The sequence below is a fragment of the Alligator mississippiensis genome, chromosome 5 (genome assembly GCF_030867095.1).
Source record: "Alligator mississippiensis isolate rAllMis1 chromosome 5, rAllMis1, whole genome shotgun sequence".
Taxonomy (NCBI): Eukaryota; Metazoa; Chordata; order Crocodylia; family Alligatoridae; genus Alligator; species Alligator mississippiensis.
Window position 1 is genome coordinate 50,581,485 of NC_081828.1, and position 26,593 is coordinate 50,608,077.

Below are 26,593 nucleotides of genomic sequence, written 5' to 3' on the forward strand. Positions count from 1 at the left end.
GCTTTTATGACCATCTTGGTAGTGGTCACTGTAGTACTGGAACATTTATAAACTGCATTAGGTCCTACTCGGTTTTAAGTTGTTCATTTATCCTTTTATCCTGGAAAGTTCATGCTTTTTATTTAAAGTGAGAGCCAAGGAAACAAAGCTTTAAAAATCCGTGACTGTAATCAGACGTGGTGTTACTTACAAGGCAAGTAAAATACATAGTTTGATTTTTCCCTTCCCTAGTCTTGACAAAGAATTTAGGTCATGTGTACAGAATGTTTTGGGCTGACCTTATGAGCATTAAAACTGCAAACATTTTTAATGCTATATCCTTCAGTTTGTATACTTTTCTTCATTAGGAAAATAGTCTCCTTTTTAAAGATTAAAAATAGTCCCTTCTTTTTCCTAATTCAAGACATCTTTTGCTGGCATTGAAGGAAGGAGAGGATATGCTCTTCTTGCTGTAATGGAAAGGTGGATTGAGACCAGATAATAGCTGTCAACCCCTGGAACTCATTGTCTTATTCTGTACTACTGTGAACTGGCTTTGAAAATTTACTAGACTTTTCCACCTGTTTTGACTGTTGTTAGAGATTTTATTAAAAAATGCTGCACTACATGATTAGTACCAATCCCCAAAAATCCCATCGGTTCTCATGAAGTGTCTTTCCTGAATGGATACATTTGGATGCTGGCTTATTGTCTTGCTTCCCTGATGTCCTGCACCCAAAGAACCCCCTTTATTTATCTTGTCATGGTGCATCCATTGTTTGTATTCTTAGATCTGCTTTCTAGTTTGAGAATGATAAAATACAAGTTGCCGTTCAGCTGAGAGGAAGGGCCTTTGTGGATATTTATAGACATTCCTAATGGCCTTTCCAAAGCCACAGGGGAAAAAAAGAACAATGCAGTTTTAGATCTTCAGCTGTGTCAGGTGATGTGGCAGGCGGGCAGTGGTGCTTTCTTCCTCAGTTCAGCAGTGGAAGATGTACAGAAACCAATTTTTTAAAGCTGTTACACAACTGATATTAGCATTTGAAGGGGAACAGGGCATGACCTTTAATCCTGTGGGTAGACAATCTGATCTGCTTCCTTGAATACCTCCATTGTAACAATACAGAATGGAATGAATTGCGTCAGACTATAGGAAGAAATCTTCTGTCACCACTGCTTGCTTTTTTCAGATTTTCAGCTTAATATGTCCATACCCTGTGTAACCTCAGCAGGGCCTAAAATCAGCATTCAGTCTTCCAGATGCATGTAATGAAATTCATTAAATCCAGTTAAATTTACACCATGTCCAAATGCTTGTCAAAATTACAGCATTTTCTTTTAATATGTTGCCTTCTGAATCTTCCTGTGCTTTTGTGTATGAGCCGATTTATTTCAGGATATTGCCTTACACTGAGAAATAAGCTGACTCTCAGCTTTGAGTCTTTCCTAGGAGAAGATGTGTAACACCACAGCTAGTGACAGATCTCAATTTTTATATCCAATTTTCCATAATTTTTCAAGTATTGGGTGAGGGTGACTGTTTAATCCTATGGGAGCTAGTAAGAGAAGCTGATGTTTTGCTCTACTGAAATCTTTTAATCTCCATTATACATACTGTTTAATCTCTTGAAGTCTAAATGTGGGATAAAGAGTTAACATGAGGAATACGAGAAAATAGAACAGTTGTCTGCCATAATGTGTAAGCAATCATGCACATCTGTGGGACCCTCATGAGGTCCATTCCAACCCTACTTTTCTATGATGCTGGGCATGGTACTGCAGTAGCATGTGTGTCCTACAGGGTCTTTGGTCAAAACTAGTATAATGCTTTCCAGATTTAGTTATTGCAGCTGTTGCAAAAAAAGGCTCTGGAGAAAGTGGTCACTTTGGAATAGTAACTGAAAAATAACTTTTAAATTGTATGGAGACATTGCTTAGTGCAAGAGCAGAGAAGCTATTCCACGTACATGAATTTGTTCCAAGGAAAAATACATTTTATTGTGGTAAGTTCCCTATGTAACGTATACTCAAGTTTCTCATTAGTGCACAGTACAGGCTTTGGATGTAGTCTGAGCATCCAAACTGTGGTTTCCAGACTGAAAAATTAGCTTGCAGCCCTCTGTACTGTTTCCTATTGTAGGTGCTATTCAGTCAATGTGCAGACATGGTGAGGCTTTATCCAGACATTCATCGCTCTCCATTGATATGTATATTCCTTATTGCCTATTGGCAGCTCCATTCACCAAGATCACATGTTACTTTGCCAATAGTCAGCGTGGGAAGCTGTTTTGATGTAGCCAGCCCACTTGACAGCATTGCTGTGGCTAGCCCTCCTATGCCTGATGACTCAGTTAAATGCTGTAGTTGTTCTGTGGAAGAAATCATTATGTTCTTTACTTCATATAGGCCGATAGAAATACTGGATGCTGACAGAACCTATACTTTGTAGAAATTATCATGTGAAAACCTTTTGAGGTGTACAAGTCACATATAGCTTCTACACTAGAACTAGCAATTCTGAGTGTTTGTTGTTGTTTTAAATGATCTAAGCTGCAGATCCAGTAAATTCTTTGTGCATTGTTATATGTTCACATCAAATGAGGCTTGGTTAGTCCAGTAGTAAAAACCTATCTGGAGGATTAACATGCTATTTATAAGACTGACATGCATATGTTTTCATCTGATTTTGAGACAGTCTACAGTGGCCAGTGAATGTTGACAAGACCTGTTTCCTAATGATGGAATTTGTGCCTAAGTCGCTTCTGAGCTAGCTCAGTATAAGATTTAGAAGCATTTTGAAATGTAACAAGTTCATATGTGCTTCAGAAACTGGCAAAGAAAGAAAAAATGATAGCTTTAGTTGGTACTCATCTAAATTGTCAATTTGTGATGGTAGAGTTGGTCTCTAGTTGTTGTGCACTTAGAAGTTTTCTGAATGGTCACCAAAAATCCTAATTTAACTGTCTTAACCTATATCAAGTTTTCAGTATATAGAGAAGAATCAGTGTTTACAAGTTTTCATAGTCCTATGAATTTTCAGACTTACAAGATACTTTATATTTGATAAAAATTCCTAATATTGATCTTAAGTTCGTATTAGGAGTATGTATAACCTCTAAGCAGGACTGCATTTTACAGAAGGGCCAAATATTTATGGCTAATCCTTGTATTTTGTCTTATACTTTTTCCTCTTAAAACTGGGTAAATGTTGCTGTGTCTAAGGATTCACTGGCCTCTAGTGGTAAAGGTATGCTATAGTTGCCACAATCGTCTGTATTTTTAACTGTGGACAAATACCAGTTTTATGCATGGGTTGTTAGCAAAAGGAAATTTAATATTAGGAATCACTTGGATCAGAACAAATAAAGTATTTTTAAACAAAAATACAAACAAAACCAAAAGATAATGCTACAAAAATAGACAACATTTCAGAATTTAGAAGCCATACATGATTCTTTGTTTTTGATTACGGTAACCAGGGCTATGCATTCTTCTTCAGGAGTGTGCTTTTTTATGATTCAAACAGAATTCTTGCCCTATCCCATCCCTCTGATGGGCTTCTTACAAAACTTTTGGCAGTATATTTCAGTCCTTACCTATGCCCACTACTACTCCAGTTAGCAATAGCACTGTCAATGCACTACACATTGTGTGGCATCTCCTGCTACTTCAGGCTTGGCTGCTCATTGATGGAGAGTGCTGTATGTGGGGTACAGCACTCTCCATCATGTGATATTTATGGCAAAGACAATTTTGGAGATGATGATAGGTTAGTTAAGATATAATTTTCCTAATCCTGGAGAAGTCTTCTTAGAGATGTACAGAGTTCAAGTGGCAGTTTATAAAGCAAGGTTAGAAAAAATCAATGCGCCCTGTTGACTAGACCCCTTCACCCAACTACCCCAAGTGTATGACGGGTCTGAATCCCATTTCTGACTCAGCAACTGATTAGCTTCATGACTTTAGGCCAAGGACAGGCAAAATATGGCCTGTGGGCCAAACCCAGCCCACTAGCCCATTCTATCCGGCCCACGGGGCCCTTAAAAATTAATATTTATCTGCTCCTGATGGCTCCTGTCATCTTTGATAGGCAAGGGGCAATAGGACCCAGAGGAAGCCAGCAGGACTCAGCAGCCCAGAAGCAAGCCCCATCCCCATCCCCCTGTCACTCCTGCCCCCCCCCTGCTCCTGCCACCCTGCTCTGGGCCCTGCTGGCACTGGTCCCAGGACACTGACGTAGGCCCCACGCTCCCACCCAGCTATTACTGCACTCCCACACGCCCGGTCACTCCCACTTCCATTTCCCTGCATTCCTGCCAGCCACCGGCTGCTCCAGCACCACATGGCTTCCGGCTGTATGGCTGGACCATGGGAGCATAGGGCCCACGCTGGTACCGTGGGGCCAGAAGCAGGAGGGTGGGTTCGTTTCCATAGGATGTCACACATGCACACCCCACCATACACATTCACCCTTCCCCCCTCGCACTGCTATACACACCGATCCCCACACCCCCTCAAACACACCAGCCACCCTCCCCCCACACACAACATCCCACAAACCCCATTCCCACCCCCACCCCACATATTCACATGCACACCCGCATGCTCCCTCATCCCACAAACCCACCCACACGCCCACCCCTATGCCCCTACCCCCTACAATATACAAGAGTAAGTCTTCATTTTAAGCTATTGTGCAATTACCTCTGTGTACAGTACACAAACACATGTCAATCAGGACAAACATTTTTTTTAAATCAAATTAATGTGTGTTGTAGATGTTTGCTTTTTAGAATATAATTTGGTATTTTTCTCGTTCCAAGATGGCAAAACCCTTTGCTGAAAGGAGTACTTCTAGGGGAAAGGGGAGGGACTTCTGGTGGGAAAGGCCAGGGGTTAGGGGGCAGGACTTCCAGTCACAAGATGGCAACTAGGGGGTAGGGCACCTGTCAAGGGGCGGGGCTACCCATGCAGCCCTCAACAGCTTGCCAGAACTCAGTAAGTGGCCCTCGGCCCGGAATAATTACCCGCTCCTGCTTTAGGTGAATTAACCATCATCTGAATCTCTCTTTAAAAGGGGGTTGAGTCTGAACTTCCACTGAGGGGCTCCCCTCCTGAAAAGAAGGAACTGCCAGGTAGCCGTCCATGCTGAGGGGGCTCTTCACTTCTATATATCTGATTGTGATTTGTGAAAAGTTCTGCACAGATGCCTCGTAGGATTAATCTTCTATGCTTAAATACCCTGAAACTTGCACTCTTTAAAAATAAGTTGCAAATTTACAGTGCTTCTTAATACAGAGATTCAACAACACTTGGGTGGTTAACAGCGCGCTCTAATGACTCTATTTATATTCTTTTACAGATGTGAAAGGGCCAGCTACTCACAGACTCTCCTGTGGCCAGTCTCCCTGTGCTGAAAGTACAACATGGGAGAGAAAGTACTGCATACTGACAGACAGCCAGCTGGTGCTGCTCAACAAGGAAAAGGAGGTGAGATACACTACTAATCACCAGGGGATTTTCCCTTTTCAAAAGTATCTGTGAAACAGCCAAACAGGTTTTTGGTTTTTTTCTCCCCCATCTGACTCAGGGGTCATGGCTTTGGCTGAGAGGAGAAAACCAAACTAGTCTTAGGGTATGTCTATGCAAGGAAGGGTGATGGCAACATGGATAGGCATACCTGCATACCTAATCTAGTTTGATCAGGTCCCAGTAACAGACAAGAAGCAACAGCACAAGTTTCAGCGTGGGCTAGCAACCTAGGTATATGCCCAGGGTTCCCTGTGGGATTCCCCAGTTTGTGCTGCTGCATTTTGAAGTGGTGTGCTAACTGAAGTAAAACTAGCATGGTTAGGCCTGATTGCATCCCATTTGCACCACCTGCTTTCAGTGTAGACTGAAGTATGGTGGCAGTATGGAAATACAGGTTTTTGTGTGGGTTAGCATACTGGAAAGAGAAGAAGCTATCTGCAAACTTCATATTGTGTAATTATCTTTGCTGTTGTCAGACAAGACGGTAACTAAAACAGGTGTGCCCTTTGCTCAGTAAATTGGCAAACAAGAACAAGTATCATTCACAAAGGAGTGCTCAGAGCTATCGTAGCTTTTTTATTTGTATGTGTGGAATATGCAGTGTTGTGAAGTTTATATTGTCATGACTTAGATGTGGCTCTACTTGTCATGAGTTGGTTCTCACTGTCATTCCTAAAAATCTTCTGAGAAATCTGTACTCAGCACAATGCTACCATATTATATTATACCTAGATGTAAAATGTTACAGAGGATCTGTTTCACAGACTTTAGGTTTAAAGGTATTGATCCTGTTTTTATATGCTTCTGCCTGGAAAGCTGGTCTCCTACATAATGTGAATCCAGTCATACAGATGTCATAGGAGCCTCCAAGATGACCTAAAATAGATTTTTTAAAATGCAAATTATCCATGACTTACATCTATCTTGGGGATTCCATAGGTCTAGAGGTGAAATAAGAATTTCCATTTTTCACCAATTTTAGGCTTCTATATCTGGCTCTGTACAGTCTCAAATTATTGGACCTAAAACCTGTCTCTGATAAAGCAATGAATTATTGTCCATTTTGAGCCTGAGTCGGTGAAATATTAGGAGACAGTTATTTACTTTTGGGGAAAACAGTTGTAAAGTTCCCAGGGCAGGCTTTTATTTTTATAAAATGAAGTTTTCCATCATTTAAAACATGTACTAGTGAACATGTGAGGTGGTGGGCTAAGGTAGCTGAGTACTTTTTAACATATTTGGGGCTACAGTTTAGTTTGACATGTGGTTTTCATTTTGCCAGTTATATACTTGGCATAAGGGACATACCTTATAAAATAAGTGTCATTTGGAAAAACACTGGGTTAAATAATTATCTAAAGAGCATATATAAACAGTAATCACACAATAATTGAGTGTTAATTTTAGTTACTATATTCATTTAAAGATTTTGCAAGGCTACGAGTGTGATAAATTTCTTGGCCAGAAATGAAATGTGTGAGTGTTATATTAGTCCACTAGTGTATTAAATGTGGACTAGTGTATTAAATCATAATGTGCGATACCTTAAATATTCTCGTGTTTTGCGTATTGTCTGGCAGAAATTGAAGAGATTCTGTACGGGGCTGAGAGAAGAGTAAATGGAACAGGGGTATTATATGTACCAATTACAATGAAACAGCTTGAGCAGAAGAGTAAATCTTTGCAACAGGCACTCAGAGGAGCTTGCCAGCAGTATTACTTTGCGAAATTACTCATCATTCTAGCAAACTGCTTTATGCAAATTGAGCCAAGGAGACACTGCTTCTGGTACAGGTGTGACTGCACACACTAAATAGCTGATTTGTTTGAGAAGCTAGCATCTGAAGTCTATTTGCAATTCTGATTTTTAAATAAATGTAACTACTCAAAATGGAAAGAAAAGTGAAAGTCATAGAATTATGAATGCACAAAAAGGCTGTATTAGACTAGTGTCTGAACCTGCACATGGGAGTATGTATCTCCTCAGTGACAGAAGTACTAGTAACTTTATCATAATTTCTCTTGTGCAACACAAGGCTTGATGCAACACAATATGAGCACAGTGTGGACTTGAATCTATTCCAAAAAGTATTCAGTGTTTATCTACTGTAGTGTTTTTGGAGAAGGGAAAGGAGAGACTATTTAGTGAATTTAAATTGGCTGTTAATTCCGAGGTACATGTTATATAAATAAAAGATCTAGAGAACGGTGTGAGCCAAGACTAAAAAGGAACAGTTGGGAAATAAACTTGGGTGGAGCATGCAGATTAAGAAGCATGTAGGAGGCAATAGGGATAAGATTATAGGTAGGACCAAGAAAAATGCTTAAATGTTTTTACCTAAACACAATAGCAGTACGTTTATTGTAAAGCCATAATGGACAGAGAGTTGAAAGAATTCACTGTGTGCAAATATAATAATGGGTATAGAGTTCAAGAGAAATTTCTATTTAGTTTGGTCCGAACATTTATAATTAATTAGGTAAAATTACATTCTGACAGCATTGCTTTTTTGGAGAGTAAATTTAGGATGATCACATATCACATTGTCAACTTACCTTCTTTGTTAGTTTTCATTTCATAAGAATAAGAGCATTACCAAAGAAAAGAAAATGTCAAGACTTAAAAAGCAAGTATCTTTACTTTCAAAATGAGGATTATTCCATGAGGACATAGTCTAGATATGTTTTGGGGAAGATATTGATTTTTCCATCATCTCAGCTAAACTTCCATAAGGTGAGAGTTGCAAGAACACATTTTTACAGTAGTATTAGATAGGGTGTCCTCCCATTTTTTCTTTGGCCTTTAAATAAAGGAATAATGTTATAGCTAAGTGCTTCTGAAGACTAGCTGCAAATAGATGTGTTCTTATGAGGAAGGACACACAGGAGATTTGCTTTTTGTGACTTGGCTACTGACCAATCTTTTGTCGCGTTACGTTGCACATGGTTCTAAGTTATGAACAGAGATCCTGGTTTTCTCTGTTTTAAAGGTCACATATCCCCTGATAAACCCCCCAAATCCACATTTTTCTGCGATTAAAATGAAATGCCACTATATATGTATAGATATCAGTTGAACAAAATGCTTTATTGATATATTTACAATTTTAAAGCAAATTGGAAGCCTACCAATGCCTCAGTCACTATAATAAAACAAATTCTAAATATCTGTAAATTTTGACATTTGATTTTGGGTTCTTTATCATGGAAAATCAGAGCTCTCCATGCACCTGCACTCACCAAGACACAGGTCCAGCTGTGGCTGTCCTTTCCCCTGCCCCCTCTCACCCCCCCCCCCCCCCCCAGGTTGTGCTGCTGAGCAGTCCTGATATGCTGGTGCTCCTCACCCATAGCCCCTTGGCCCTGCTGGTGCCCCTTGCTCCCCACTAACAACCCCCTGCCCCACAGCTGCCAGGGCTAAAGGTCCAAGGACCCGAGCCCCAGCTGCTGCCCATGGGAGGTGGGGGCTGCTGCGGCGGAGTGGAATGTAGAGCCCGGCTCCCCCCTCCCTCACAGGCCAGAGTGGAGCCTGTGGGCAGAGCAGATGTGGACTGTAGGCTTGGGCTCCCTGCCCAGCTGCTCTCCCCTATGCAAGGGCAGGTGGTGCAGCAGTGGCACTGAGCTTCCCTGCCCAGCCCTGCTCTGACCTGCTTCATGGGGTCCTGCTTGCTGAGCCAAGGAAGGCAGCAGGGTAAGGAGCTTGAGCCTGCAGCTGCCCCCACCCTGCATACAAATCTGGGAGGCACATGCCCCCCATTCTCTCCTTGGAAGTACACACAGCAGTAGAGAGCCAGCCCCTCCCGCCACCCAGACGAGCTGCCCACAGCCCCGTCCCACTCCTTGTCTGGGCCCTGCAGCTGTGCATTCTGACCTCAGACCCAAGCCACACACACCACCCAGGCTAGGCAGCAGCCACAGCCCTGCCCAACTCCCTCCCTTCTTCAGTATGGGGGCCTCAGTCCAGCCCCCCATGCCAGACTTGCCTGAAGGAAGCTGCTCTCCAGGCTGCCTGGTGGCCATGTGCATGTGTACCTGTGCATATGTACATGGTGCCCCCTGCTGATTGCCCTCTTCCTGCTCCCCCCAGCCCCTTGGAGGCTGGAACTCTGCCAGCCTGCAAAGGGAAACTCACTGTTTCCTGTGTTTTTCTCTTTTAAAGGAGACAATCTGGGTTTTTCTCCTTACAATTAGAAAAATCCGGGTTTTACTGCATTTTTCTATCTGACCCCTGGTTATCAAAGACAAAAGGCAATAGAAACTTCCTGTGTGTACCCTGTGGCAGGATCTGCATCCTACTGACTTGAGATAGGACCAGTAATAGAAAGTGGGGTATGACTCACCTCCTCTTCTTTTTACACTGTACCCAGTAGTGGGTGACAGTAATTGTTTTCCTAGCAGAAAGCACTTGTTGGCACAAAGATTCTTCCTTAAAGAAGGTTGAATTTTCAATGGCATCCAAGTCTCATTTTCAGATGTGATGTGTAGGCACTTAGGAGTAGAGGTAGCTGAACATTTTCCAGTTAATGTTTTTCATTTGAAAATGCCAAATTGTCAAAACCAAGCCTGTTCATTGGAAATAATTAGTTTTAACTAACTTCCTTATTTGTTTAAGAAAAGTTTGAAATCTGAAAAAAAAAAAGAATGCAGAAAGACCCTTTTCAAAAAAAAATTTTTGGGTTCAAAATGTATTTTTCTTTAAATATTTTAATTGTTACACTAAATTTGTTTAAAGGTCATAATCAAAATATAAAGATTTCAAAATAATATTTTATCCAAAATACTTTTAGATTATGGCACCACAAAAAATGAATATTAAACTTCTGTCTACATTTATGAACAGACATTTTTTTTCATAATTTCTTCTATGTGGTAAAATAATTTTCCTGCCCAGCTTTACTAAGTTATACAAATCCCTTTTGACTTTCATTTGGGCTTAAGTTCTTTTAAAAAATATGACACTCAGCGTTCTGTTCATGTCTTTGACCAGAACTACAAATATAGGCCCAGGTTTTGAAAGTTTTCTAAGAGACATAGGGGCAGGGACAAGTGTTACAATGCAGCTGAATGACAAGGACAACGCTCTCCTTGTTTTGAATCCTGAAACTTGCAAATTAAATCTAGTTTAACGTTTGAATTGAGGTGGAAAGCACTGGAATGTCCCTAGATACTTATTTATGTCCTGGGGGCAGATTGCTCCAAGGTCTAACATTAAAAGAGCAGCCCTGTAAGGTCAGCTCAGGGTTGGACAGTTCCCTGGATAGTAAAATCGTGCAGATTGCCAAGGCAAGGGACATAATGACAAAAAATATGTGAATGAACTCTGAGCCTAAGTACTATTATGGACACTAAAAATGCAGCATTTTGTCAATCCTCACTGAAATGCTTAATAAACTTGGAAGGGATTTGGGTAGGGGATGATTCTGTCTAATTTAGGTTAATTTGCTGCGTAAGTCATGAGGCTTTGGTTATTCCCTTGCAGGTGTTTCAGTGCCACCTAGTCTTTGAATACATTTGACCTAATGTAAAGCAGCCTGCACAGCATGTCTGATATCTCCAGCACAGAGATATGTAAAGCTGCTGCTTGGAGCTCATTTCACACATTTGCGCAACATTATTTTTTGTGCGTTGATAGGTAATCTGATGCTCAATGCCTGCAGACAGTCCTGCAGTCTTAAAATAGTTCTATTCAGTGCATCTGGAACTGGAACACAGTTTCAAACATGCATTATTTTAATGACAACAGTATTCATTTTAAAAAAGATTGTGCTAAATATTTTGCCAATTGCAGCAGTCTTGGGAAAGCAGTGAATTTTTTTTCTATAATTTTTTTTCTCATTTCTCTGCGCTAAAAGCACTTGTATAGATGTAGTTACAGGAGCGTATGTGTTTTTCTTGGCGTAGCTGCTTTTACTTTTAAAGTGGGTGTGATCTATATCAACAAAAGCAGTCTTTGGGATAAGCTGCTTCTGCATTAGATGGGTACAACTCTACTGATTAAACCATTTCTGCTGTAGATCTGGCCATATTTTTCCAGTCCAGACAAATGCTAAATGAAGGGGAACTTGCTGAGAGTCAAAGCTTTGGCTCTTACATAACCTTCCAGTGGAAGCCTTGTTTCTTTTTTAGCACATCCAAGTACCTGTGTGTGTGTGAATTCCACTTAGTACACACGAGCTGAGAATCTTTGACACCCATAGAAGCTGCCGTTGTGCCCTACCTGTTCTTGAACTTCCTCTCCCAAAAGCAGAAAGGATGGACTGATTCCCCAATCACCTGTTTTTCTTGCCAACCATGGCAGTGGGCAGAACAGGGTCACCTTAGCCAGTGCCCTCTTTCCTTGTCACCTAGTTGTTAGTGTACTTATTTTTTATGTTTCATTTGAGATCATTTGAAAAGAAGAAAATTAAATTAGGTTTAGTTTGTTCATTCCTACTTCTATGGATAACTTATGGAGACAAAAATTGCTCCAAAGAAGTAAAAGATAGAACAGAAAACTCTCTTGTAAATGTACATATAAAGCAACTAGAAGTTTTTTTACTTGGGGGACTTTCAAGATTATTCAGTCCATTTTAAAATGCAATTCAAATTTACTAGATTATTTATCTTTTAAACAGGCAGATCTATTAATTAGTTCAATTTAAGTTCACTCAGCAGTAGTATCTACCTGTTGAACAACAGTCCAAAATAGTGGGGGGGAGGGGGGACTTTCCCCTTGTTGCACTGTTCAGATTTTAAAATCTGATCTCATATTCTTTTCCACCTATTAGGAGAATTTCCCCCTCATGGGATTTGAACTTAGTATTTGCTTTGATGTATCTTCCTTACAAGCCCATGACAGCATGCACACTCATCCAACTGCTAAGAGGGCCATCTTCTTAGCAATAATTTTTGTCCAGAGGTCAGTGAAATTCAGGATTTAATGCAGGGTCCTTTGCGTGCAGCTTTTTTATGTGAACCATGTAACAAGAATATCTCACCCCAGATTTATTTCAAAGGTCATCTTGGACTTTCAAATCATTATGTACCTTTTCCAGTATTTCTTTTGGAACCTGATTTATCTCCAGAGGAGATCAGACTCCATACCTTTCATATGAAAAAAGCACTCTTTTTACTTCCACAAAACACAGTGCCTTGTTAATCAGTGTGGCTATTTGGACATTCAGAGGTAGTTCTGAGCCCCAGACCCCAGCCGGGGTTTGCCTGGGAAGGCAGTCTCTGTTTCCCATGGCCCCCCCAACCCTTCTCTGCTAGAGCAGACGGCACAGCACAGCCCAGCCCAGGGCTGGAAAGTATGCTGGGATGCTGGGGGACTGTGAGTTAACTTGAACCAGCAAGAGATCTAGGACAGAAGTTTCATAAACTGATTTGACACAAATCAGTTAAGTCTGATACTACTTTCAACCAGGTTTATCTTAGTTTCAGCCATTTTGAAACTGGTTTATGTGCATTGAATTTCTGTTTTGTTATGGGTTTAAGCCAGTTTCTGATGACTTAAAGGGTTTATGTGCAACTTCTGTCCCTAACCCTTAAGACTGCAGGTAGCCCTGATATGTTTTAATAGAGACCCCATAGCTGAAATCTGGATCAGGTGCTCAGTTTTGTTAAGCAGTACTGCAAGCACTTTTCAAATGAACTCCTAGGTCTCCACTCTTTGAAGAGGTAATTTCTCGATAATCACCGAGACTTGAGAGGCTGGTGAACATTAACATTCAAAAAGTACAATTGCTTGCTTATAGTAACAGGGATTCTTTAAGGTGTTCTGAGCACATAGTTCCCATGACCCACCTTCCTTCTCCATCAACTTGAACTTTATCATCACACACAGTCTTGGTCAAACTGAGTAGTAGCTGGGGACACTCTGTCTATATGCTTTTGAAGGAGGAGCAGAGCACCTGTACAGCTGTACAGGTAAGGGGCATGTACACCAGAAGTAAGGTTCATTTGCTCAGAACATCTCGAAGAACCACAGTTACTCTACAATAGGTTACGATTCATTTTGCAGAGAAGCATTCATAGTTCCTGATGGACCCTGCTTTCCAGAAAGTGCTCACCCAAAGTCTGTCTGTTTGGGTAGTGGGAAAAGTGTGTCCTTAACCCACTTGGGTTCTATAGTATAAAAATTACATTAGCTAACATGGTATAAAAATGAAAAAAATAAAAAGCAGCCAAAACAAGACAAAATGGGTTTTGACTCAGGTCAGCAGCTCAAATTCAAGGCTGTAGGGGAGGCAGTGCTTGAGTTTGGACTTGTAACCAAATTTAAAAGTCAAGTTAGCGACTCATACTCACTGCTTGTTTTAAACTAAATAAACTAACTTGGATTAGCCAATATGAGTTAAGAACACTTTTTTTTTTCAGTGCAGACACAAAGCAAAAGTACCCTCATTACCAAGGACACTGTTATATAATACATTTATGTTTGAAGAACCTGACTAACTAGGAAAGGATCCTTTTAAACTTTTACCTGGTTTTTACTTACTGACCTCATCAAAGGTATCTCATCCTCTGTAGCCCTTCCTTCATTTTTAATTTAAAAATAATGTAGTGATACCGCATAATTTATTGTAACTATTTCTTTCTCTGACTGTCCTTTTATCTCCTTTTATAATTCCTTGTACATCTGAGTGAACAATGGATTTTTCAATTCACTGGCAATTTAAAAAAACTAGAGAACTCACTTCAACCCAAAAGAAACATTACTTTTCAAACAACTGAACACCTTTACAAAACACTTCATGGAATCCCCAGTTTTGCTGGAAAAAAATACCCGTGGTTAAAAAATTTCTTCCAACTCTTAATACCTTGGGCTTTGTTTCTGTTAGATTACAGATTCCTCAGAGCTTGGGGCAGTATTTGTCTTCTTTTCTGCAAAGGGCCTTCCATTTCTATAACAGACTGGCATTCTCAAACCTTTTGCTCTTTAAATCACTGCTTTATATTAGGAATGTCTTTAGCAGGGAAATGCCGTCTGTTTTGATCTAAAAATGATGTTCCATTGTAGTTTGTGTGTATGTATGCGTTAGATAAAATTGGATGGGGTGGTGGGCTTGTGTGGTTCACAGACTGCTGGGGGTATGTCTCCATTTCTTAGGGGTGCACCGATAGAGAATTTTTGAGCCGATACTAATGGCTGATTATTAACAGGCCATATCGGCCAATACTGATCTGATTCTGATATGCAGCCAGGCAGTTTGGAGAGCTGTGTTAGGCTGGTAAGTCTGTTGGGAGGGAAGGGGCAGGTTGAGGCCCCTGCGGTGAGGGAAGGAGTGGGGCTGGGGCAGGGGACGGGGCAGGCGTTGCACAGCCAGGGCAGAGCGTGGGATGGAGTCGCAAGTGACTCGTCCAGTGGGCATGTGGGGGCAGCTGCTTCTGCTGCACACACCCCGGGAGGGCATGGGGGGTGCAGGGCTGGGCTGGGCTGCACTTGGGGCAGGCAGTGGCAGCATTGGGAGGGAGCTACAGGGGTGCTACAGCTACCTCAAAATTCACTGTAGCCTTCTTCCCAGTGCTGCCACTGCTGTCCGCCCTGAGCGCAGCCCAGCCCAGCTCCCTGCCGGGAAGAATTCAACACCACCTCAACTCCAGCCCGCAGTGGCAGCCCACCCTCGTGCTGCGCACAGATGACCCCATGCTTCTCAGGTGTGTGCAGCAGCAGGAGCTGCTGCACCCTCTGGATGAGCCACTTGCAGTTCTGCCCCCTGCTCTGCCCCAGCTGTGCAGTGCCTGACCCAGGCCCTGCCCCACTCCTTCCCTCACCGCGGTAGCCTTGATCTGCCCCCCCATTCCCCTTTTCCTCACAGCAGGCCTACCAGCCATACCCAGCTGCTCTCCACACTGTCAGGATGTGCTCCTGGCTGCCTGCATGCTGTGCTGCAGGTGTGTGCATGAACAGGGCACTTATCGGTTGCATTATCAGCCACATCAGCCAAAAAAAGCCCATTGCCAATACAGTCAATTTTCCTTGTATTGGTGCACCTCTACCATTTCTTAATTTTCTTACGTTGCTGCACACCCGTACAATTCTGCATTATGGATATTTAAAAGTACAATTTGCATTAGGGCTGTGCAAAGCTTCGGTCCCTGATTCGATTTGGCCTGATTCAGTGGCCGACTCTCTGAATCCGAATAGAATCAGGAGACCCTTTAATTTCTCCGAATCGAATTGGAACCCTCCAAATCGATTTAGAGAGATTTGAAAAGATTCAGACATAGACACAGCTTTAAATGTGTTTTCTACATACCTATTTAAGGTAGCAGGTGGCTCATGAATGCTGCGATGCTGAGGCAAATGGAGCATCCCACAGGAGCACGAAGGACTCCACAGGGCGCTCAACAACGGACCTGGAAGCACTTCTGATCCACTTCCAGGTCCACCGGGGAGTGTGCGGGGGCATTCCCCCCCCCCCCTCCCTGGCTCAGCGATTGGTGCCTCCCAGGTCTGGGGGGGCATGTGGGGTCCCCCCATAGCCAATCATTGAGCCAGGGGGCGTGGGGGGCCCCTTGGCACACCCAACCCGGAAGCGAACTGGAACTACTGGTCCACTTCCAGGTTTGCCGCTGAGCATGCAGGGGGCCCCTGCGCACTCCTGTAAGACACTTTTTCCACCCCAGCATCTAAGCATTCACGAGTCACACCTGGTACCTTGAGGTATGTAGAAAAAACATTTAAAGCTGTGTCTATGCCCGAATTGCTGATTCTCCAAATCAGCATTGAATCTTCTGGTTTGGATTTGGCCCAATCAAATCAGGGACAGTGATCAGAATCAACTAATCTGTCCCCAATTTGGACCGAATCCGATTTGAATACGGCCTGTTTCACACACCCCTAATTCATGTTACTACAACACCAGTTTGACCCTTCCAACAAACTAAAAGTCTGTAGAGTTGGTTTCTCCTCCCACCCATTCTTTTCCTTCCTTTATATTTCTTGCTTTTGCTCTCCCCCTCCTTTCTATTGTGTGCCATGTAGAACTTTGTTAGTAAGCCAGTTTGGGAAACACCGGCAGAATGTGTAAGAGTATCAGCTTAAATTGATATCGGAGTCAGTTTCAGCTGATACTTACAGTTTTAGTCCTGTAAAGGTTAAAATAGTTATCAGACAAGAGAATCTGATATCAGAATAGGCCAAGGGGGTACAGGAGTCATTTAGTGAAAAGGAACCATATCCATTTCTCAGGGTAATTAGCAATCTATTCTTAGGAAGCTTCCCCACAAAGGAACTATATTGACCAGAGAACTAAAACTTATATGCAGATGTTATTTTGGTTGGAAAAATACTGACCACAGAGGAGCACCTTGAGGATGAGTTTAAGTAGAAAAAGATGGAGAATACTTAGGTGATCTTGCATGCAGTATTCTGTGAGAGTGATCTAAAAAACTGGCAGAGGGAGAGATTAATAAAAAGAAATTAAAGAGCATTCAGTAGGAAACATGCCTAAATGGAGTCTCCAAATGAAAACTGCAAATCTAATTTGTGAACTTGATTGAATGAGTGTAACATAAACCAAAAAAAAATAGTGTCTGCTTGGCTTCCTAATACTTTCTCATATGAACCTCATTCTGCAAATTGACTGCTTTAAAAACCCACCAGCAAACAAAATAGGTTTAACAGAATATCCATGAGAGAGATAGGAAACTTGTTTAGAAAAATGAGTGGTGTTTGAGGAGACCACAGACAAGCATGACAACAAACTGCATTTTAAAAATTGACCTTAAGAGAATACTTAATATTGCATAGGTAATAACAGCTGGGGTAAACAGACCATGTGGCAATGACTGCAGCAGCCGGGGTCTATTTTTCAGTTCCCAGCACAGGTAAGACTCCTGTGCGCATATGTGATTCCCCTCCTCCCCTCCCACCCTTTGGCACCTACACCCTTTCAGTACTCTCCCTACTCCTCCCCACTCAGCTCTCCTGCTGGATTTGCCCAGGACACTAACCCTCCTTATCACACCTGTGAGTGTAGATACCTTGCACCGTTGAAACCTTCATGTGCTGGATATATGACATTTTCAAGGTTATGGGAAAATGTGTGCTATAGGCACTCAGAGCTTTCTGCAGTGAAAGACAAATCTGCTCATTAGATCTCATTGAACAGGACAAGACTCCTGAAAGCTCTTCCTCAGTGCCCACCCCGAGACATGCATATCAAATATACAAGTGAAATTAGCACATGTGTATATGGACCTTTGTTCAAAATGTTGTAGATTGTTTATAATGCCGCCGTTGTTCAATGAAAATTGCTGTGCATGGCTGAAATATGCATATTTTTCAAAAGTTTTGTAATTTTGCCAAACCTCGACCAGTTTTCACTAGAGCACTTGGTTATCTGTGAAAAGGGGCTATTGACGTGCTAAACTTCAGCTTTCTACCCACAGTCATTTCATCTGCAGAGTTCTTATCCAAGCTCGCAAGCTTTTGCATTATATAATTTTGGTTTTTTTCCCCTTGTACTCAATAACACTTCAAATGTTTTCTCAAACTTGAGTGAGACATTAGATGGGGAAATTTTCTTCACAATCAGCAAATCTTTGGGAAATGCAGATGCAGTAGAAAATAATGGGTTATAATAGAAAAGCGTAAGCAACCATGAGTCGGTAGCAGTCTAGCTATAATAGGAAATTACTCTCAGATGAGGACCGAGCTGTCACGGTTCAGAACTAGGTGCTGCACCTTTGACTCAAGTGCACCCCTCCAAGTGACAGGACATTTACGTCACTTTAGGTGAAGTCCTGAAATTTTATCATTCTGGCTGGGTTTGGCATATAACCCCTATTTACCAAGTATGGTTTCTCAGCAAACCTAACCAGGTTACAGTCCTACATGTTTTCCTTTTGGGAGCTGTGGCCAGTATGCAACTACAGTATGGTAAAACTCCTTTTCCATACAAAGTATTGAATCTCCCTGGCAGCAAGTATACATAAAACAAAAGAGTAAAAGATAATTAAGAGAAAAGTCTGAGCACATTTCTTTTCTAAAGCTTAGTGTGAGGCCTGTTTTGAGAACTAGGATTCATTCTGCTTCCCTGAAGTTCTTTGTTTCTCCCCCTGTCGTCAGAGGCAGTTCTTTCATCTGTTTTGTTTCCCTCTGGCTCTTCAAACTAAACAGGATTATTATATAACCCAGGGGTGTCAAAATCATCTGGCCTGCAGGGTGTGATAAGTATTACAGGGCTGGTCCATGGGGCCGTGTTATCTGGCCTGTGGCTCTATCAGTGGGGCTGGAAATGTGGTGGTGAGCCACAGGCAACAACGCTAATCACTGCAGCTCTAGGAGCCTTGGCAGATGCTGCTCATCTCATCACCAAACTTCTGTTCCGGGGGCAGATCCTTGCTCCAGATCCAGTCCATGGGACTGCCTGGGGGTCAGAAATTTGAAGGTGAATGACAGCGGCTGCTACAATTCCAAGAGCCACAGCAATTAAGGCTGCTGCCACTTGCCCCACCACCAAATATCTGGCCCTGTGGGCCACCCCATCAGCTAGATAACATGGCTCTGTGGGGCAGATCTTTGACATCAATAATATAGCCCATGGAAGGGAGAGCAAAAGGGTCAGCAATAAGACTTCCAAGCAGTTGATTCTCTGCATCTGTCCTACCTGTTCCCTCTCTTGTTGGCATGCAGACTAACCCATTCGTGAATGAACCAACAATAATCATATAGTAAAGAATTATAAGAGACAGGCAGATGTAATATATAATATTCATCATATTCATTACAGGCATTTCCATGTTTCCTTCACAGCAGTAATACTTTTTTTCAACCAAAAGTTTCTCTTTCCCTTTGTATGCCATACTGAATCAGGAAAAATTGGTCCATCCTAGCCTGGAATCTTGTCTCCAGTGCGCTGTTACAGTTGATATCAAAGACTGTATGTCTTTATTAGTGGTGCAGCCACTTCATTCCTAGGTTCTTTCAGGGCTTTTGTCAATACCCTATAGCTCTGGTGATTTGTTGCTCAATTTATCAGTTTGTTCCAGCACAAGCATGTCTGGCAAAATTTAGTCAGCCCAGCCAGGTGTTTCAAGTAAAACCGGCCCCTGTGGGGCCAAATGCAAGTACCTAGCAAAAAGCTTCTTGCTGCCAGAATTTCAAAAAAATAATAAGGTCTCCTGTACTCAACATTTCAAACAGATGGGTCAGCTTTCCTCAGGGTAGGGCTACATGAGCAAGTTAACACAAGGTAAGCTGGGGGGAGGGGAGTGGAGTTTACAATGCATTAGCTATTCTGCTTTAACTTCCCAAGTGTGTGCTTAACCTAGCATGTGCCACAGGGTAAGGTTACCCTGTTGTCATTGTGGGGCAGCCTGTCCTATACTGCCTGCAGGATAAATGGATGCCTGTGGGCAGTTAACGCGGAAAGCTAGCTCCCTGTAACTTCCTACTCTAGCTTATATTGTGGCAGTTTATTTGGATAGCCATTTCTTTAGTCTTTAGAGGGGAGAAAATAGGACTGGTTTCTTCAATAAAAGCTTTATCCTATTCTTCGTTCTCTGTGTGCAGCCCACTCTTGCAAAGAGCGTGATTCCAAAACCTTATATTAAATCTACTTCTCTGATATGACAAGCATACCCAGCCGAATCCCTCTCTCTGCGAAACTCTAGATGGAATTTATCCATGTCGTCACGGAGAGGGTTGTAATCTGTGCGCTTTTAAAGCAGAGTCATACTTCCAAAATATGCCAGAGAATGCTGACTATGGCTAATAATTGTTAAAATGTTCCGTGCTGAGCCTGAAAAATGCTTTTGTACTCTCTGTCTTGGGTGTAATGATCTAGTTAGCAACCTCTGCCTGACTTTGTGTGGAAAGTACTAAATAGTACTGCAGGCCAATGGATCTTGGTCCTCTGTCATGGGGAAGCCAGTTTCCAGGTTCAAGACTACTTTGAAGTCACGTGGATTGGTTTTTTTGTTGTTGTTGCTTGGTGCCTTTTCTGGCACTGCTGCATGCACACCTGCATATGATCGGTGTGCTGTACATGGATCCTTTTGTATGCTTGCATTTCCTGATTACTCATTTCTTTTATCATAAATTTGCACTCCTCAGTAAGGTAGCTTCTCTAGAAGAACGTTGTGGTAGAGTCTGGTCAGCTGGTCCCTGTCTGAATGATAGTTCTAGGTCAATGAAAAATTAGGCTCATCAAGACTGGGAATTAAAAGAACTGTAGCAGAACTAACTAATTAAAACTGTGTATGTCCTTTTATGTAGATGTCTGTCGAGGGGGTACAGGATCAGCAGGTAGAAGCTGCAAAAGGGCGGTGCCTTCGACGTACAGTAAGCGTCCCTTCCGAGGGTCAGTTTCCTGAGTATCCACCAGAGGGAGCTACTAAGCTCGGTAAGTTTTCCATCTTTTTTATTTTTAAAGAGAGTGCGCTAATTTATAGATGTATTGGTCCATGTTAAAAAAAATCACTTCCTACCTAGCATTACTGTAGTCAGCTTACTCAAATCAATAGCATTTCAGCTAAATATTGGTGGATGTCATAAGGCAGTGGCACTTTTTATAATTGTATGACAAGAAAGTGACTTCAGAGTGCTTAGATTTATCGGAACATCAGTAAGGCTATTGTTCAGTACTAGTAGGGGTGGTGTTGCCGCAAAACACTGAGGTTTGTAACTGCATTTGTGAGGTTACTAAACAGTGCTGGGATTTATAACCATGAATCCATGGTCAATAGTGCTGCATGTTTTACAGACAGTTTTAAGTGATTCATGCTGTTCATTAGAGCTGTTGCTTGGTTTTGTTTTATGTTGGTTAAGCCTCTTTAAAGTTCCTTGGCTTTGTATTTTAAACTGATTGGAGAGTATCACAACTGTTTGCTCTGGTTGCAGCTTCCACTCCAGTGAGCTATATAGCCAAGAGCTCTGTCATTGTTGACTACAATCATACAGATTTGAATGTGAATGTCAGGAAAAAGAAGCAAAGGGCACAAGTGAAAACTAAAAAAAAGTGGTACATATGTGATTTCCTCAATGTTAGCTTTTGTCCTCTTTCCCAGGATTTTTCTCCCTTCTAAAGCAGCCAAAGGAGATGGGAAGGAAGAGAGATGCTCTGACCCTTCCCAGTAGTGCTACTGCTATTGCTGCCTCCCTTCCAAGGCATCAATAGCAATATAGTCTTTCGTTTGACTACTTATGAAAGAGCATGTCTTGGCAGTCAGATATGGCAGTCAGAAATTGTGCTAAAAGATGGCTAATTAGCAGCTTGCAATTATAATAGTTTGTTAGGCTATATTTGTGAAGAACTACCACAGGTTTTCATGTTGGAAAGAGATATCTGATTTCTTCCATTTTGAAGTTTGGAGACTCTAGCAGGGTAGATGATAGAATTTATAGGAATAAACTACATGCGTTAGTTTTATTAACAAATGGAAGTTTTTTCAAATGGTCATTAAAATCATTGCTTTGTTTTACAATCAAAAAAGTGAACTGCATACAATAAACATTGAAAGAAAGTTATAGTCAACCATTAAAATCATAGAAAGTCTGGAGGTGCCAAAGTGAGTATGGCTGACTGCCTTTTTGTGAATGTGTTACAATAGAAATAAGCTTGGTGGGATTCCGTTTGTATTGGGAAACATAGATAAACATCAATTTCACCCATCTCTCACAGATCATGGAAAAATATTTCCATCAGTAATAATCAACATTTATAGAAAGATGTTAAAAAAAGCAAACCCCCAAAACCTGGGACAAGAGTAAGGAAGTCTCTGATAGGGGGCGATGCATACACACATGCATGGCAGCTGCTGCAGGCAGGGTTGGGGGGGGGAGCCCTGGCTGCACTGCCTGCATACTGCTCTCTGACGGCAGCTTGGGTACCTGCCGCAGGAGCTGGGGGTTGTGCTGGTAGGTCTGTGCTGGGAGAGGGGGTAGGAGGGGCAGAGCTCTTGGCAGCCAGGAGCCTGGTGCTGCTGACCACTTGCTCTGCCCAGGTCCCAACTGGGGATCAGGTAACAAACTCCTGGTTAGTCCAGACCAGCCCCTGCATGATTGAGATTGGCTCTTACCCTGATCATGCAGGGGCTGGGCTGAGCTGGGCTTGGCAGGAGTTTGGTCCATGCCCCAATTGCACAGGGGCCAGGCTGGGCAGGAGTTCTGGAAACATGGGAAGAGGTAGCAGCCGCCCAGCCCAGGGTGAAAAGCAGCTCCTTGTACCCCGTGACCCTTTAAGGGGCGAGTCCTGCCTGGTGGGCACCAATGGAGGGGTGGCCTGGCCCCTTAACGGTCACAGCCTCCTGCTCCTCTGGGTAGTGTGGAAGCAGTGGGTGGGCCCCAGAGGCACCCCCACGCACCTTGCCCTGAGCACACAGGGGTTGGGTTGGGTAGGAGCTCTGGGAACACAGGGAGAAGTCGCATGACCAGGACAGGAGGTGCCCCAGGGGCCCAGCCACTGCCCCTGTGCTGCCCACAAGGCAAGGAGGCTATAGCTGTCAAGGAACCAGGCTGCCCCTCCACTGGTGCCTACCAGGAGGGGCTCACCCCTTAAAGTGCTTCAGGGAGCTGCTTCCCGCCCTAGGCTGGGCGGTTGCTGCCTCCCCGTGTTCCCAGAGCTCCAGAGTGCCGCTTCCCTCCTCTTGCAGTCCCTGTCTGCCCATTTCTTTCCTGGTGAATTAACAGAATATTTTAAAGAGGGTATGCTTCATTGATTTATGGATATTTACTTTTACATATTTTAACGTGATTTTTATAAAGCTTTTAACAGTATACTGACATACTAAATTGTCTGCCCCCACACCTGTAATTCTGTGCAATCTTGAAAATTCAAATCAATAAAAAAATCTATAAATGCTTCAAAATAAACGTAGATTTTAGCCATTGAGATTGTAAAAAATAAAAAATTAAATTCTGCCAAGCATAAATATAAAATGTTATATTCACATGCTACTCTTATATTGTATATAGTGTTTACTACAATCTTATATGCGTGTGTAACATCTTTTAAAGCATTTATTACTTTGCCTTAATAGCACATGTAGACACACCTATAGAGTATACAGCTATTGTGAAGAATTTGATGGCCCCCACCTTCCTTTGTATCCAAGAAGATGTGAGTACATAGAGTGGGAGGGAAGTGGAAAAAATTCAAAGAAAGAGAAGGGGAAATGATAAAGTGAGAAAACTACAATCTTTGATAGCTCCACAGTACAGACAATTTCTTCTGAACTAAAGATGTGGTGTGTCAGTGATCACAAATCACCACTGATTGAAAGAGGTTGGAATGGGATGATACAGAGAGAAGAAGAATATTTTTATGGACAAGACATTGAGCCGGAGGGCAAACCAACGAAGGAAAGCGTTCTTTACAATCGTGTAAAGAAAAAGAGAAGCAGATGGCAGCAGGCAGAACATATCACCAGCAGCACAGATAACAGCTGGACCAAAATAGCTTTGGAATGGACACCAAAAGTTGAAAAGCACAACAGGGGAAGATAAAATATTCAGCAGAGAAATTGGTATGCAAAACTAACTTGTCCTAGCATTAGTGTATGCTTAACAAAGCAACAGCAGGCATTATGGTTTATCATGATTTCTGAAGTTATTATTTAACAATGAGGATTTTTGGCTAGTTCTGTTATAAAAGTTAATGAATGGCAATAGTACTCTCTCTCTTGTGAAGCTGCCAGTGCTGGGGCTGCCAGGAAATGGAGTCTGGTTGCCTGATCCTGATCCCAGCACATAGGGGCAGTGCTGGACCCCAGAGCCCAATCCTAGTTTGTGGGGAGCTGGGAGGGGTTGGTGTTGGGTCCTAAGGCCCACCATACTATGCGGGGCCAGGAGGGATACGTACCAGGCCCCCAGGGACCAGTCCTGTTGCATGGAGGTGGGAGAGGTTGGTGCCAGGCCCCAAAACCAGCACTCAGAGCAGGGAGGGGGCAGTGCCAGGCCCTATGGCAGGGGTGGGCAAAATGTGGCCCAGGGGCCATTCTATCCAGCCCGTGGGGCCCCTAAAAAATTTAGAAAATTAATATTAATCTGTCCTGGGCTGCCTATCATGTGGCCCTCGATGGCTTGCTGAAACTTAGTAAGCTGCCCTCTTCCCAAAATAATTGCCTGCCCCTGCCCTATGGCCTTCTCTTGGGGCAGGGCTAAACCCAGCCAATGGACTGGCCCTGCCCCACTCATCTGGTTCATGAGGCCAGAAGGTTGAGCACCACTGGTTTAGATGCGTCATTTTGTGGGTATCTTTGAAGATTTGATAAGGATTTTTCCTCCCTCCCGAGATCTTTTGAACTGCATTACAAGGTGTAGGAACCAAAGAGGCAGAATTCCCCCTTGATTAGGGCTTCAGTTATCAGGAAAGAATTACCATACCAGGGAGAACATATAATTAGTAACAACACAGTCTGTCTCTAAAATCTAATTGGAAGGAAGGTAAAACAAAGTTGATTCCCAAGATACCCTGATGCTTAGAAAAGCTATAATTGATGCAAAAGAGGAAAATGCATTTAGAGATTCAGTGCTGGAAAAGAGAGGTAGGGAGCTGTGCTAGAGGAACTAAAAATTATTTGACCTGTTGACGCAATTAACCTTATTTTTCCTTAGCTTTTATATAAAAATTTGCTGGTTTTTTTTTTCTAGCATTCAGGATGTAGCAGTTCTTACTAGTAAGAGGTAGGGCAGGTGAGAATAGGTTCTGTGCCCACTATGAAGTGAATACAGACCTCTGCACCTACTAGACGGGCTGTACTAGGGGCGCTGTAATAAAGGTGAGACAGTTCCTTGTGGGGAGCAGGATTAAAAGCCACACCACTGGCTGCTTGCATCTCTGTCTGCCTTGCCACACAGACCTTGCTTAGTTTTTGTCAGGCTCCTCAGCTTTTGCTATCCTAGAATGGAGTGAAATGGAGAAGCCTGCTACTAGTTTCAGATTAAAAAGTGGTTTTAGGGCATGGGCAAGCCAGCAGTTTAAGGAAAAAGTGTTTGGAAGTTGTTGAGTCCTGTTCTCAGCAAAGCTAAATAGCATAGGGGGAAGTGCTGTGCTAGCACATAGGCTACAAAGTGTTTAGGCCTTTTTTAAAACCGGGGCTTATAAATTACTTGAGTGATTTAAAAAAATTATCCACCATTCCTCCTGCACATTTCACCTGTTGTTCTAAACAGGTGCCTGCATGTGATATGGTTATCTTAATACACCACTTTTCAGTTTCTATTTACAATTTTTTTTAAATGGCAGGTGCCAGTTTGATCACCATTTGCCTTTCTAGCCGTTGTAAATGAGACTGCTTCAAGGCTCTATTTAAAACAATTCTAGCAAATAAAAAGGATTCTGGTCTATTGAGTCTAAAACATGCCTAATTTAATGCAACTTTGTCTCTTTAGTTACCCTAAAAGCTACTCAGCTGGGATAGTTTATATGCTGATGTACACACTAAATATAGAGGAACAAGGAAGAATAAGCGAGTTTGTGGCATTTCAAAAATTTGTGGTTGCAGAAACTGCAGTTTAATTAGTCATATGGGGACTAGAGAAGGATTTTTTGTTCCCCCTGATTAAAGCATCCATGAAATAGTGACTTAAGCTTGCATTCAATTGCATAGGATCAATATTGGCAATACAGATGAGTCCAAACTAAAACCTCCGATTCAGATTTACAGGGTGAATGCTCCTGTATTTAGTAGGATTTGAATGCAGATTCTGGTCTGTTCAATTGGTTAAATAGTGGAATCCCTCTACCTCTCCCTCCCACCATTGATACTGGCTTGCCTGTTGCTGCTTTACTGATCTGATTTCTCCAAGTAAAGCTAGCATGCTTGCTTGAGTACCAGAGCTGCTGTTTCTTTGTTCCTCTAGTGACTGTAACCTTTTTAAATTTTCTTTGCGTAAAAGTTTGTCCGTGGTGTTACATTACTTTACATTAAGGCATTTAATTATACTTGAGGCCCTGAATACCATATGCCATGTTGAACCTAGATTATCCAGCAGAGGCCTCTGATTTACGCACTGGAATGTCTCTGAATTATGGATGCTGATTAGTAAGACCTTTAAAGTATGTGAGAGTTGTGGGCCATGGATAGGGCATGGTCTGGGACATGGGAGGCATGAATTCTATTCCCAGTTCTGCCTCTGAGTTGTTAT

The 26,593-nt window shown here is 42.4% G+C and overlaps 1 protein-coding gene across 5 annotated transcripts in view; it reads left to right on the forward strand.

The window, feature by feature from the left end:
- RASAL2 (RAS protein activator like 2) overlaps positions 1-26,593 on the forward strand; it is a 291,616-nt gene that overhangs the window by 134,629 nt on the left and 130,394 nt on the right. For all 5 annotated transcript variants that reach the window (XM_019500281.2, XM_019500284.2, XM_059728343.1 and 2 more), the window contains exons 2-3: positions 5,345-5,472; positions 20,723-20,849. In XM_019500281.2, coding sequence (XP_019355826.1) covers positions 5,345-5,472; positions 20,723-20,849 — 255 coding nt within the window. The remainder of the gene's footprint in view (positions 1-5,344; positions 5,473-20,722; positions 20,850-26,593) is intronic.